Raw genomic sequence first — 12,686 nt, forward strand, 5'->3', positions numbered from 1 at the left:
TTGACATGTTCAACTAAATCTTGGCAATAAGATGTACATGTGATAAACAGTGCAACTAAATAAGTAACGTGCACTGTATGCTTTGTATATGTGTATATGATAATACATATAACATTGTATACTATACAAGTGCAGAAGTTTATTTTCAAAGGATACCATTATTAAATTGGAGGAATACAGCTGTGAAAAAATACTTGGTAATATTGTTTAAAAGTGGTGATTCATAGGTTCCATTTTTGTGTTTTTGCTTATGTTTGTAAAACTCTGTAAAGGCTTTAAATTCCATTCAGAAGGTCAGTAGGAATTATCAAGAATTAAGTGACTACAGAATAGAAATTTCTAATTTTTTTTTTAATAAATTGGCTGATTTTAAGAGAGAAATTATTTAAGTGAAGTTGAAATAACAACAATCAAAGAATCAGCAGAGTTGTCATACAGTATATAGGGTGAAAATTGTTTAACAGTCTTTGTTTTGCAAAGGCACAGAGAAGATGCCAAACATTTAGGCCCAGATATCCTGTAGATATCGTTTTTCTTGTCGCAATGTAGCCAGGATTTTCATTGCTTCCAATTTGTCAACTCCAGCATCAGTGCTTAAAATGTCCACTAAAGTATCATTCACATCTTTAGCCATGTGCTTCGCATCTCTAGAAAAGACACAGGAAAAAAAATAGCACTCAGTAGCAGATTTTTCCTTTCATCAACAGTCTCAGATGCAGGATGTTTTTGGAAATAAGCAATAATTTTTAAAATAAAGAAGCACAGAATTTATGTTGGCTAGTACCACAGACATTGATCATTCATGTACTTGGAAGTGGTGGCAATAATAGCACCTCTCAAACAGGCACGACATGAAGTTTTTAATACATTTAAAGTGGAAGAAAATAATTGTCCTCTGCTGGATAAAATTAGACTTTTTTAAGTGTTTGTGGTTATGTTGCCCTCTAGTGCGTCAGATACAGAAAGAATAAAAGCCCTAATACTACTCACCACTTAGTAGTAGTAGTAGTAGTAGTAGCACAAGCAGCAGACATCTCTGTTTGGAGGAGAAGCTACTGAGTTCTGGGCCCAATGCCACGTGTTCAATTAACTGTTTGTAAGTAATCAGAGACGCATTACAAACTGAGATGCTCCTAAAAATTCTATACCTACAAGTGTGTTAGATCTCCACACATAAAAACTCACACCGTAAGTATGTTATTGCGATGTATGGAAAACATTCCCTAAAGTTACAGAAGGGCAGGAAAAGAGGGCTAATGGAATTTACCAAGGTCAGATGTGCTGGGTAGCAGTTTGCTGTATCATACCTCCAAACCTTAGAGTGCCAGCTGGACTGATGTTATCACATAGCTCTACAGTTAATTACATGCAATGTGTGTATCTTCCACTTTCACAAGAGTGAGATCATTTGCTTGTAGGTTGTCCTACTTTAACTGGATAACATTACATGAACAAGAAACATTTCTGAGGGCAGGTCTACACGGTCAGCAAAATTCGGGGGCAGTCAACGGGAGTTACGCAAGCTATGCTTGCGTAACGCCCGTCAAGTTCGTAACTTCTCTTTAGCACACCGTCTCCACTACGCTGACAGAAAATGTGTTCCTAACGACACAGCACTACGCTTTTTGGGGAGGTGGTTTTATTAGATCTTCACAGTGTCTTCACTGCCGCTCAGTTGAACCAGAAAAATCGATCTGATGGCAGCGAATTTGCCGTCAGTGTGTACATAGCCTGAAATATTATATGGTGAGAATAGAGTAGTGGAATGCCTGGTCATAACCTAAGAAAAAGATTAAGTTGTAGAGGTGAAGGATTAACATTGTATCATAAAGTTGACACTCTAAAAAACAAGAATATTTCAGTATTGGAAATGCTAGTAATTTATTTCATGCTGTTGCAAATCTTTCATCTTCAACCACCTCTGTTAGGTATTCAAACTTCAGTCTACTCACCCACATACATAGAAACAACCTTTCTCCTTCAGCAGGACTCTGGCAACCTCTTTAGCACAAAGTCGAATGTTGTCTTGCACATATTTAGTTGGGGCTTTTTCTGTTGCAGCTGGAGGGTCTCTTGAGAAACAAACCTTAAGATGAGTTAATGTGCCATTTTCAACAAAACTTTTCAGCTCATCTCTGAAACACAATGCAAAATGTTTAAGATCAGTATCCCAAGCACAAATATAAGGTGCAACAAAGAGCTCCAATGCTAAATACAGAACCTGCCTGAATAAATAGTCTCTGTTCTGATGTCGGCAGCCAAAAAAAAGCCATGTCTCCCCAAACTTCCAGTCTGTATGCTCTTCTTGGAGCTTCTGTCTAAATGCACAAAGAAAAAAAGGGCACATGTGTAAACCCAGTCTTTTATTCAGTCAGTACCGCAACTATTACACTCACAGATCACCTAAACTCCAAGGACCCCATTTTCATTTGCACTAGGGTTCCTTTATGTTGGCAAAACAGAATAAAAGGAAATGAAAATCACCCTATGGGTGTATTTCTAAAGCACTCAGCACTGACCTAGCTCTCCTGTCACTGAAGTCAATGGGAGCTTTGCAACTGACCTCAATGGGAGCAGAGTTAGGCCAATACAAGCCCTTCTGAAAATCCCACTGTACGTTCCTGAATAATGAAAATTAAGACTATCATCCTTGGTATCTTTCATTAGAAGCACTGCACAAATATTTGGGGAGAAAAATCAGCTCAAGGCATTTCAGCATACTGTATATCTAGCAACAGAAACATTCCCGACTTTATAGGTGAAATCATGGCTTAAGTCACGATGAGAGTTAGTTTTGTTGCTAGAAATAATGCCAAAAAGAGAGAATGCTTTACTTGGTTTTTATCTGTGACTTTCTGTTTAACTTTTTTTTGAGAAATATTTTATATAAGCACTGCACTGCACAATTTGGTGAGGAAATTCAATTACCTTTTAAAGTGAGAAGTGCAAAATATTTAAAGATCTAAAGAAACGTTATAGGGATGAGAAATAAACACTAGGTTTGTACAAATGGATTCAGTTAATAACATAAGCACAGACTCAAAGTTTCACTCATTCCCTAACATAACCTATTTTAAAAAACATATACCATAAGCCCCGCTTCCTCAACATCTGACTTCCTCTGGTGAAGGGAAGGAGTCAAGGAGGTCCCAAGATAGCCCATACTCATTCCTACAATTTCTATAACCCTTAATTCATTATGCTCCCACTCATCCTTCTCCCACCAGGTGACCACCTTTCTCTCCCCTTTACACCTTCCCTTTCTCTGATGGAAGTTAGCTGTCATTGTTCCATAACAGCCAACGATAGCTAGGAATTGTAACTGCAGGGAAAATCCTACTGTTGCTGATGATTCTTACTATAATTAATCGTGTGTAAGCCTCATCCCCCTATCCCACTCCATCCCCTTTCCTCTCCACACTGGTCCCTGCCAAATCCCACTCTCCCATCCCCTTCTCTTCCACCTGCCCTATCCCATTCCTCTTCTTTTCCCACTGCCTCACTCCGCACCCTCTTGCCCTGCCCCCCCCACCCCCCTCCATGGGGGCTCAGAGTTGTACAGAAACAGGACCCAGCATCTAGAAAAAGATGAGGATGGGCACTAGGACACAGGAGGTAATGTCCCAGAGCTACCAGCTTCAGCCGGGGAGAGGGACTGAGCCAGTCTTTTCCAGGACAGGCTGAACAGAGCAACTCTTGATCCTTGCAGCAGGAAGGGAGGAAACAGCAGGCTGCAGGCTGAACTCTTCCTCTGCCACAGGGTGCTGCCTTGCCTTCCATGCTTGCAGAGAGCGCTCTGGCAGGGTTGCATGATGCCAATCTCCCCCTCAACTAGCCCCACACCCTGTCGGATGGGAGCAGCAAACTGAACTTTTTTTAGGTCACAATTGTAGGTCTAATAGGGTCACATCCAGTCCACAGACTGCAGGTTGAAAACCACTGCCCTAGCCCCACCTCTAAAGGGCTGTCATATAGATGGCTACCTACCTCCTCCCCAATCCCACAAACTGCCCAGCCCAAATCGATAGATTGCATTCAAGCTTTGAAAAATGATGCTGTGGAGGTTTACAGCTTGCTTAATGCCATCTGAACATTGCAGTGTGGGGAAAGAGATGGGAAGAAAGGGTTAGATTGTGTCCCAAATGAAGGATTGATTTAAAGGAGATGTGTAGCCTGAAGATGTCTCCTTGGCTTTCAAGACACTGGGGGTGAGAGGGACCCTTTAGGCTGAAGATATCCCTGCCCCTGCAGTGGCAGTGAGAAGGGGAGGGAAGGAAGCAGAGAGAGCACCACCTCATTCTACAAAGTATATTGTAGGATTTTTTTGTTTTGTTTTGTTTTGACCACTGTTGAAAAAGAATCTAGTCCTGGTTTCTTCCTCACCCCTCGATGGAGCTGTGCAAGGAGGTTACTACACTTCATTTACATCTTCATGTTGTGCAGTGCATCCATTTCCCTTCTGTTCCTCAGTCTCTTACACACCAGCCTAACCTTTCCTGGTGCACAGCCAGTTGAGATGGCTTACATGCCTCAAAATATGATGTAAGCCATGGTCAGGATTAGTGCTAAATATGAAAGTAAACACTTAAACTTATACTATGTTATAGTGTCCTTACAGGCATTTAAAACGTCTTTCTGCCAACTTTGTAGGGAACATTTTTTAAATTAACAATACAAAAAAAATGTAAGTAAGTACAGTATTCTATTATGGTCAGCTCCTCACAGTATTTGGAAAGAAAACTGTCAGCGCACCACATTTTGTAAAGAGTCACAGGATGTGTCAGGGCACTCACCAAAGAAAATCTGCAAGTTCAAATGCAGTTGAAAAGGTAACTGTGAGATTCCTTGGAAATACAGATGGCGTGTGAAGTCATGTGTGGATGTAGCAGCTTTCACAGTTATGCATCCTGGACTACATCCTCAAATGGCATATATTAGCATTGCTCCATTGATTTAATGGAGCTCTGCCAATTTATACCAGTTGAGCATCAGGGCCTGAGTCTTCAGGAAAGTGCAGAGAATTTGGAACAAATATACAAGGCCAAGCCTTTTAGTTGCTCATGCACAACTTGAAAGAGTACACCTGGTGTCTCTACAGGCCACAAACAATACTTTGTTCTTATATCACATTTTTATTTTAAGGATCTCCAGGTCTTTTACATACAATAATTAAGTCTCACTATGTGTGGGAGCTAATTAAATATTTCATTATAGCAAATATGTAGCCTGCCGTACAGACTGGTTATGAGACTTGTCCAAGGTCACACAATACATAACAGAACTAAGAATAATTCTGTCTCCAGGTTTGTTGTTCTAACTATTACATACATCTTTCCTCTTGTGAAGAATTCATCACCCTGAATCAAATGTTATTCTTACAGAGAAGGCATGTGCTAGGTTTGAAAGGAAGTCAATATAATTTAAATTCAGCTCAGAAGGAATGGGAGCACATAAAGCAGTATGATGCCCTTTGACTTTCCCTCAACAACTATGTATTCTTTATTGTTTCTGTGTCCTCTGAAATGTGTGTGTGTGTGTGTGTCATACACAGTGTAATAATCATTGTTTCATCTTGGAGATTTTGTTGACATTTTTATTAAAAGACTAAATCTGATAAATTTGCTGCTCACTAATGCGCCAATTCACATGCAAGTCTGTTGCTGAGTAAAGGCCCCATCGGTTATACATCTTTGCAATATGCTTTGAGATCTGCAGGTGAAAAGTGCTTTATAACAGCAAAAGTATTACTACCATCACCAAGAATAAATTTAGTGAGGCCTTCCCAGATGAATTAATCAATAAATGGAAATTAAGGTGGAACTGTTCGAGCACATTGTGTGCGCATCTTAGGTTCTGACAGCATTTTTTCCCTTTTTCACATGATTTTTCTAGCTGCTATGTGTGCTCTTTCAAATTATTTTTCTCCTGATCAAAGCCCATTTTGGACAACTATTTGCTGCAGCATCTGAAGAAAACTGAACTGAAGGGAAATTTAATGGAACCTATCTTGCTTCCCCTCCCTGGCTGAAAAGAGTTGATTGAAGGATAATTGAGATGATCTGTTTAAGAGCTACTGAAAATGATCAGTGGCCCTTACTCCTGCAACCACAGGTGTAAACTTATTTAAATCTCTACTTGAATATGCTGACACTGCAATGTTTAATAAGCTTTAAACTCGCAAAACATTTTGGCAGGTCATTATATCCTCCAGGGCTATGGACTAGCATTAGGAACTTAAAATGCCTTGGCTTGTAACTACATAAAAATCTGATTAAACCTAAAAATTCCTGGCCACCCCAAACAGCCCCTTAACAACAACAGGATATTGCTATCATTATAATAGGAAGAAAATTAACAGCAGCAAATATATTAGCTTGTTGAACGGTGTCCATTATGATGTTCTTTAGTAGTAATAATGAGTAAACTTAGACAACAAATCCTCTTAAACACCTCTACAGCAACAAATACAATTTCTACCTCTCATAATTAATATTTTCCTACGAATTTATTACCCAACAGAAAATCATTTGACACTGCAACAATTCAATTTCATGCTTCACATATAAATACTTCCCTAGGTTTTTTTTCTTCCCCCATTTCTGACATCATCACCTACTCTTCCAAATCTCACAGTGTAAATTAAAATCAAAAGCACTGAGTTAATGCTTTAAACCTGTATGTTAGGTCAAAGCAGGCTGGAAAACAGATCTGCAGAGATTTGAGTCCAAAAACCCTAGTCTTTTCTGTTACACACACAAAAGCTCTACAAATCTACTCCTTTGCTAAAATAATGGAAGAACTGTCTTTGTGCATGTTTGAAATTCTGCAGAAATGAATAGGAATGAGCCCACATCGGTGCATAAGACAAGGGTTTGGCTATTGTCCAAAAACAATATGTGAAAGGTTATTTTATTACAGTACTTGTAACATATAAAACAAAACTGCTCCAAAAATAATCAGTTGATGGCACTGCACTTAAATACCACATGTAAAATAACAGTGATCTCCCACAGAAATGTTTACCACTAAATATTTATTTGTGTCCTATATTTTTGAAAGTAATAATTAACTTTGGTCAGCATTCTCCTCTGTGTAATCATATATATATATATACACATATATATATACACCCCTCCCCCAAAGAAGTGGAAATTTAACTGTAAATAGGATTATTTATTCTTTATAATAGCTTATATTGTATCAATTCCCACACAATGTGGCCAGGTGAACAATAAATCACCACAGAAACAGATGCTCTCTTGCTTCTGTTTCAGCATAGAGAAAGTCTTTGAATGGTGTTTCAATTTAAAAAAAGTTGACATGATATTGATCCATGAGAAGAAGGGAAAAGGAGGAGTTTAGAAACATTTTATTGAAAGCACTTCTAAAACTGACTCCAAGAAATATTTCCTGGCACCTTGTTTTACAGAATGAGAAGAATATAATTGATTACAGAATACATATTAATTAGGAAATGGATTGGTTTGGGCTGAAAAAATATTGTGGTGCTCAAATAAAAGAGACTGATAGTTGAAATGTCAATATACTAGATTGAACAAATCTGGAATTGTTTGGTAACTAAATGAATGCTGAAAAGACAAAGCGCAAAACAAAAGTCAAATTTGTCTTGGGATAGGATTTTTTTTGTTGGTTGTGGTCTTGACATTGCAAACACTTAACCGCATCAATAAGTTACTCAGATGCCAAGAGTGTTTGCAGGAGCAGAGCATCTGTGCATAGCGCTGTATATAATATTTAAAATTTCATTTTACCTTTTGAGCTCCAGAGAACATGCTATTTGATTTCAGTAAATGAAAAGCTTAAAAAGAACTCAAGCCAAAATTTAATTACATTCTTACACAAAGACAATCAGTGCATTTCCATGACTCTCTAGGACATTCACAAACCAATTAACTTCAGCCACCCAGCAACATGCAATAAAATATACTTCTGCTCCCCTCCTGAATGGAAGTTATAAGAAGAACATAAGGGAAAAGGTCTCCACTGTACTTTTACCTGTTCCATAACACAGTAAAGTGTATCATTGGTAGATAACCAGAAAGATATGTTGGTGTCCCTTGTTCTAAAGTCACTAAATACTGTAGATTTTACAGTAAGGAAGGTTTGCTTTGCCAACTGTATGTTTTACCAACACTCCAGTTTATATTGAATTCTTTATTTTTTGAGGAGGGAGAGGGAGGAAAGAAGAGAACCAGCGTAATAAAACAAATTCCCATCTGAACTTAGGGAACTATTGCACTTTTAGTCAGATGAAGTAATCATAACTCTGAGGTAAACAATGGCAGCGAGCATGCGTGGAATGTTTGAAATATGGCATGCGTTCAAGAATGTGAGGTAATGTTTGGTATTGAGCATGAGCAGTAAAGATCTGATGATGTAGTGCGTCTAGAAAGTTCTGATAGGACAGTAATAAAAGGCACTGTGTAAGCGGGCAACCAGGTTGTTAGGAGCAGAGCAGCCAAAGGAGTAGGAACTGAAGAGAGCAGAGCGGAGAAGAACAGCAGCAGACCTGAAGAAGAAGCAGCAGCGGCAGCGGCAGAAATCAGCAGAAGAGTAAACTTGCCAGTTATAATTATAGTATAGTATAGCATTAGTGTTACCGTGTATGTGTGGGTTAATAGAGATGTATGTATGTATGTATGTTGATAGTGAAAAAAAATGCATAAGATTTAAAGCATATAGAAATTGCTGACAGCAGCCTGTGAGATTGGCCATCTGTGACAGCATGCAACCACTTAGAATCATTTCAACTGTATGTTACTGTGATCGGGGTGTTCTTTAACTTGCTGAAGAATTTGTGCATTCTAGGTATTTCCTTAGCTACCCAGGAGTCCCATACCATAGGAAAACAGACTGTATAATAAGTGGGTTGTTATCAGGGAACCCTTGGTAAACCTGGAAGGAGGCAATAGGTGAGCTATTTAGGGGGTAACCCTACATCTGTTTTCGGGGTAACAATGCCCTCTATTCATCCACAAAGCAGGTGCAGTGGGAGCAGTGGCATACATCCCAAAAAGTTTTGCTCACATGCTTCAGCCATCACGTGGTGGGACCTCTTGGGGTATGTCTACACAGCTAAAAAAAACACGTAGGAGTGAGTCTCAAAGCCTAGGTCTACAGACTGGGGCTCATGTTATGGCACTAAAAATAGCTGTTTAGATATTCGGGCTTGGGCTCTAAAACCCACCACTCTCTTGGGCTTCAGAGCCTGACCCTGAATGCCTATGTGACTATTTTTAGTGCTACAGGGTGAGCCTAAGTCTACAGCCTACAGCAGTGGTCCCCAAACTACGCGGTGCACCCCCAACGTCTGGGGGGAGCACAGCGAGGAGGGAGTGCCATCCAGCCCCGCTCCAGCCCTAATCCCAGTCCCGCTGCTGGTTCTCTTCTGACGGCTCAGGGGGTGGGGCACAGATAGATTCTGTTACTGATAATGGGGGGCACAAGAGGAAAAATTTGGGGACCACTGCCCTAGAGTCAGCAGGGACTCTGTTTTCCATGCCCATTCAATATGTGGTCTCTTAGATAAGACTGCCAGCAAGGCTTTCAAGCAGTTCCATTTGTCATGGTAAGCTTTGTGATGTGGACTCTAGTTATGAAGGAAATGAACTGTGACTACCAATTCATTTCACTTAGGTCAAACAACAGCATAGTAGCAACTTTCAATAACTACTGACCTCTTCTGGATTCCTAACTAGTGACCCAGAAATGAAAGATTTTGTTTCCTCTTATCAATCCCGTGAACCAACCAACTCCCCCTATATCCAGCAAAATTATGTGAAAACAGAATTTGTTCCATGAATTTAGAAATTATAAAAAATGAAAATTATTTTCAACAAAATGCTAGTGACGTCGTAATAAGTGTATGAGAGTATGTCCAATTAGTTTAAGTACAAGTGATAAAGAAACAACTGAAGAAAGTTACCCATTATATGTTGTAGATAGGCGCTGTGGACTTCCTCGGAGCCTGGGCCTGAGGAAGGGTCGCTGTACCCCCGATGGACAGAACTAGACCCTGCAGGCCCAGCCACCCGGAAGCAGAGGGGTGGAGACAGGCCCGGGGCAGGAAGTATAAAAGACAGGCCCAGCAGCTCAGTTGGGAGGAAGCTGCTGCTGGAGGCAGATATGCCTTCTCAGAGGCTGCAGCCTAGGCCTGACCCAGGCCCCGCAGCGGTGTGGCGTAGACGCCCTGCCATCCCCAAACCTGGCCGGACCTGCCAGGCCCGAGTGACTGGAGGGGGCTGCCCGACCCGGTTGACTTGGTAGGGGCGCCGAGACCAGAGGACTGGAGAGGGCCGCCGGACCCTAGGGACTAGGAAGGGCCACCGGACCCTAGTAGCGGAGAAGAGCTACCCCCGCCCTCTGGATGGGAGAAGCCTTCCAAGGCCGGCCCTGACCTGGAGGAGCTCCCGCTCGCAGGTGACCCTCAGATGTTTCCGGACCTGTCGCCGGTTGATGGTGAGGGACCTGCCAGATGCCCTCTCACCACCTCCCCCAGCGACCCGGAGGGAGATACGTGGACACAGGTACCTGGGGACCAGGGGGAGGAAGTGGCCCAAGGACAGTCAGAGACAGTGGCAAGACACCTCGTTGGCATGTTGCGGCGGGAGCTCCGCCGACTCAGTGGCAGACGCCTTTGCCACTGCTAGGGCCCTGGGCTGGGACACAGTGGAGATGGGTGGGCCTGCATCTCCCTCCCCCCTTCTCTAGCCACCCTGGGAGAATGTGCTCCCCCTTACTGCTACCGACAGCGAACCCACTGCTTTGACTGCCCGCCCTGCCTAAGGGCCGGGGCACTAGACTGCTTTGACTGCCCGACGGTGGGAAGACCGGGGGCTAAGGACTCCTAAGAAGACTGCTAATTCCCCTTAGCAGAGACGCTGTGGCCTTCCTCTGAGCCTGGGACCGAGGAAGGGTCGCGACGCCCCAGCCAGGCCGTGCTGCCCGCATACACGTCTACCCAACACCACATGCTATGAAACATTTTCCTTAACATAACGAACTGTTAGCTTTTCACGTAATAATGCAATACATACTTATGTTGCAGGAAACCAATAAAGGGTGAAATTCCAGTTCCTGGACCCACCATCATAAAAGGGACAGATGGATCTGAAGGTAAGTGGAAAGTGTTCACTGGGCGAGCATAAATAGAGACCTAGAATGAAATTAAATTCTATTACAATATAACTGAAGAAATTATGTAGGCAGTCAAATGGTCATGTGGTCTTTGGAGCTTTGAAAGTTGTGTGTCTGTATATATTTTTTATATATATGTACACACACAAACGCGCACGTACACACATGCACACAGAGCAAAATGAATTCTTTTTGAATGACTGAGTTTGCCTAAATTTCCTAGCTTATTGAAGTCATGTAAAATATTTGAGGCCAAATTTCAAATAGGTCTCTGAAAATATGCATGCCAAATTTGCAATCTATCAATCCGCATGTGCAAGTGTGTGTAAATGCACACACAAATACAGGTTTCTGAATATGAAAACTGATACGATCACTAATTTAGGAGAAGCATTTTTACAGGTTCTTGAAATCTTGTTTCCTTAGTACTACGGATCAACGCTTTCTTGGTGCAAATCTTAAATTGTTTATTTCCTTCCACTCATGACCCCTCTACATCCATCATCTCTTATTAGTATGGAAAAGGGAGTCAAATGTGAGTTTCTCTGGTGCTGCAAGGACTCCTTGTGGGAGATGGGGGTGGGGAATATTTTCATTTAAGACTCAGTGTTGAACATTAAATATTCACTATATTGGTCTGTTTGTGCCATCTTAATTGAAAATAATAATTACCCACCTAGAAATAAAGGTTAACAGGGTTCCCCTGTCCAGAGTCTTAAAATATTATAAAATTTCCCCATCCCTAATTTGAGAGAGAATGTTTTTAAAGGGATGTTTGGGAGAAGACATTCTCAGATTCTAAGGTCAGAAGGGTCATTGTGATTACGTAATCTCTCATACAACACAGGCCATAGAACTTTCCTGAAAAAAATTCCTAGAGCATAGCTTTTAGAAAAACATCCAATCTTGACTGAAAAATTGCCAGTGATAGCAAATCCACCACAAGAAACCAGAATTGAACTGGGGACCTTTAGATCTCCACTCTAATGCTCACCTAACTGAACTAGTTCAGCTAAAAGATAAAATAAGAGATCTGTACCTAAAAGATAAAATAAGAGATCCTTCCTGCAACTCAGGCCAATAGCCTGGACATTATCTTTGACTCAGCTTTCTCTGTAGGCCCACACATCAAGGCCGCGTCTAAAACTTGCTGCCTCTTCCTGCAAAACATCTCTAAGATCCACACCTCCTTTTTTACCCACATAGATAAAACTTATCCAGACCCTCCAACATCTCACATACTGCAACACCTCCCTCTCTGGTCTTGACAAATGCAATCTTAAATCCACTCAAAATACTGCTACAAATATCTTCTTGTGGCTGTGCTTGGTGTGGCAGCTCTCTCTCTCGGGGCAGCAGCTGCCTCCTCCTGTGACTTGGCCCTCTAGTCAGATCAATTCCCAGTTTCTTCTGTTGGGGTAGGTCATAAACAGTGAAGCACTGGAATGGGTTTTCTAGGGAGGTGGTAGAATCTCCATCTTTAGAGGTTTTTAAGCTGTGGCTTGACAAAGTCTTGGCTGGGATGATTT

General features: G+C 41.4%; 1 protein-coding gene across 4 annotated transcripts in view; it reads right to left on the minus strand.

Moving 5' to 3' along the window:
- Window positions 1–332: 332 nt before the first annotated feature.
- The window catches only part of MTRR (5-methyltetrahydrofolate-homocysteine methyltransferase reductase), a 76,867-nt gene continuing 64,513 nt past the window's right edge, over window positions 333–12,686 (minus strand). For 2 of the 4 annotated variants that reach the window (XM_067529533.1, XM_067529543.1), the window contains 4 exons: window positions 11,058–11,176; window positions 2,226–2,318; window positions 1,953–2,135; window positions 333–647 (listed from right to left, as the gene is read on the minus strand). In XM_067529533.1, coding sequence (XP_067385634.1) covers window positions 503–647; window positions 1,953–2,135; window positions 2,226–2,318; window positions 11,058–11,176 — 540 coding nt within the window. In that variant the 3' untranslated portion in view covers window positions 333–502. Of the gene's footprint in view, window positions 648–990; window positions 1,091–1,952; window positions 2,136–2,225; window positions 2,319–11,057; window positions 11,177–12,686 lie in introns of all 4 variants that reach the window. The other 2 variants (XR_010916498.1, XM_067529555.1) reach the window with 2 other exon arrangements.

The sequence above is a fragment of the Emydura macquarii genome, unplaced genomic scaffold (genome assembly GCF_026122565.2).
Source record: "Emydura macquarii macquarii isolate MOO-44397 ecotype Brisbane River unplaced genomic scaffold, CSIRO-AGI_Emac_v2 contig_320, whole genome shotgun sequence".
NCBI classification, from domain to species: domain Eukaryota; kingdom Metazoa; phylum Chordata; order Testudines; family Chelidae; genus Emydura; species Emydura macquarii.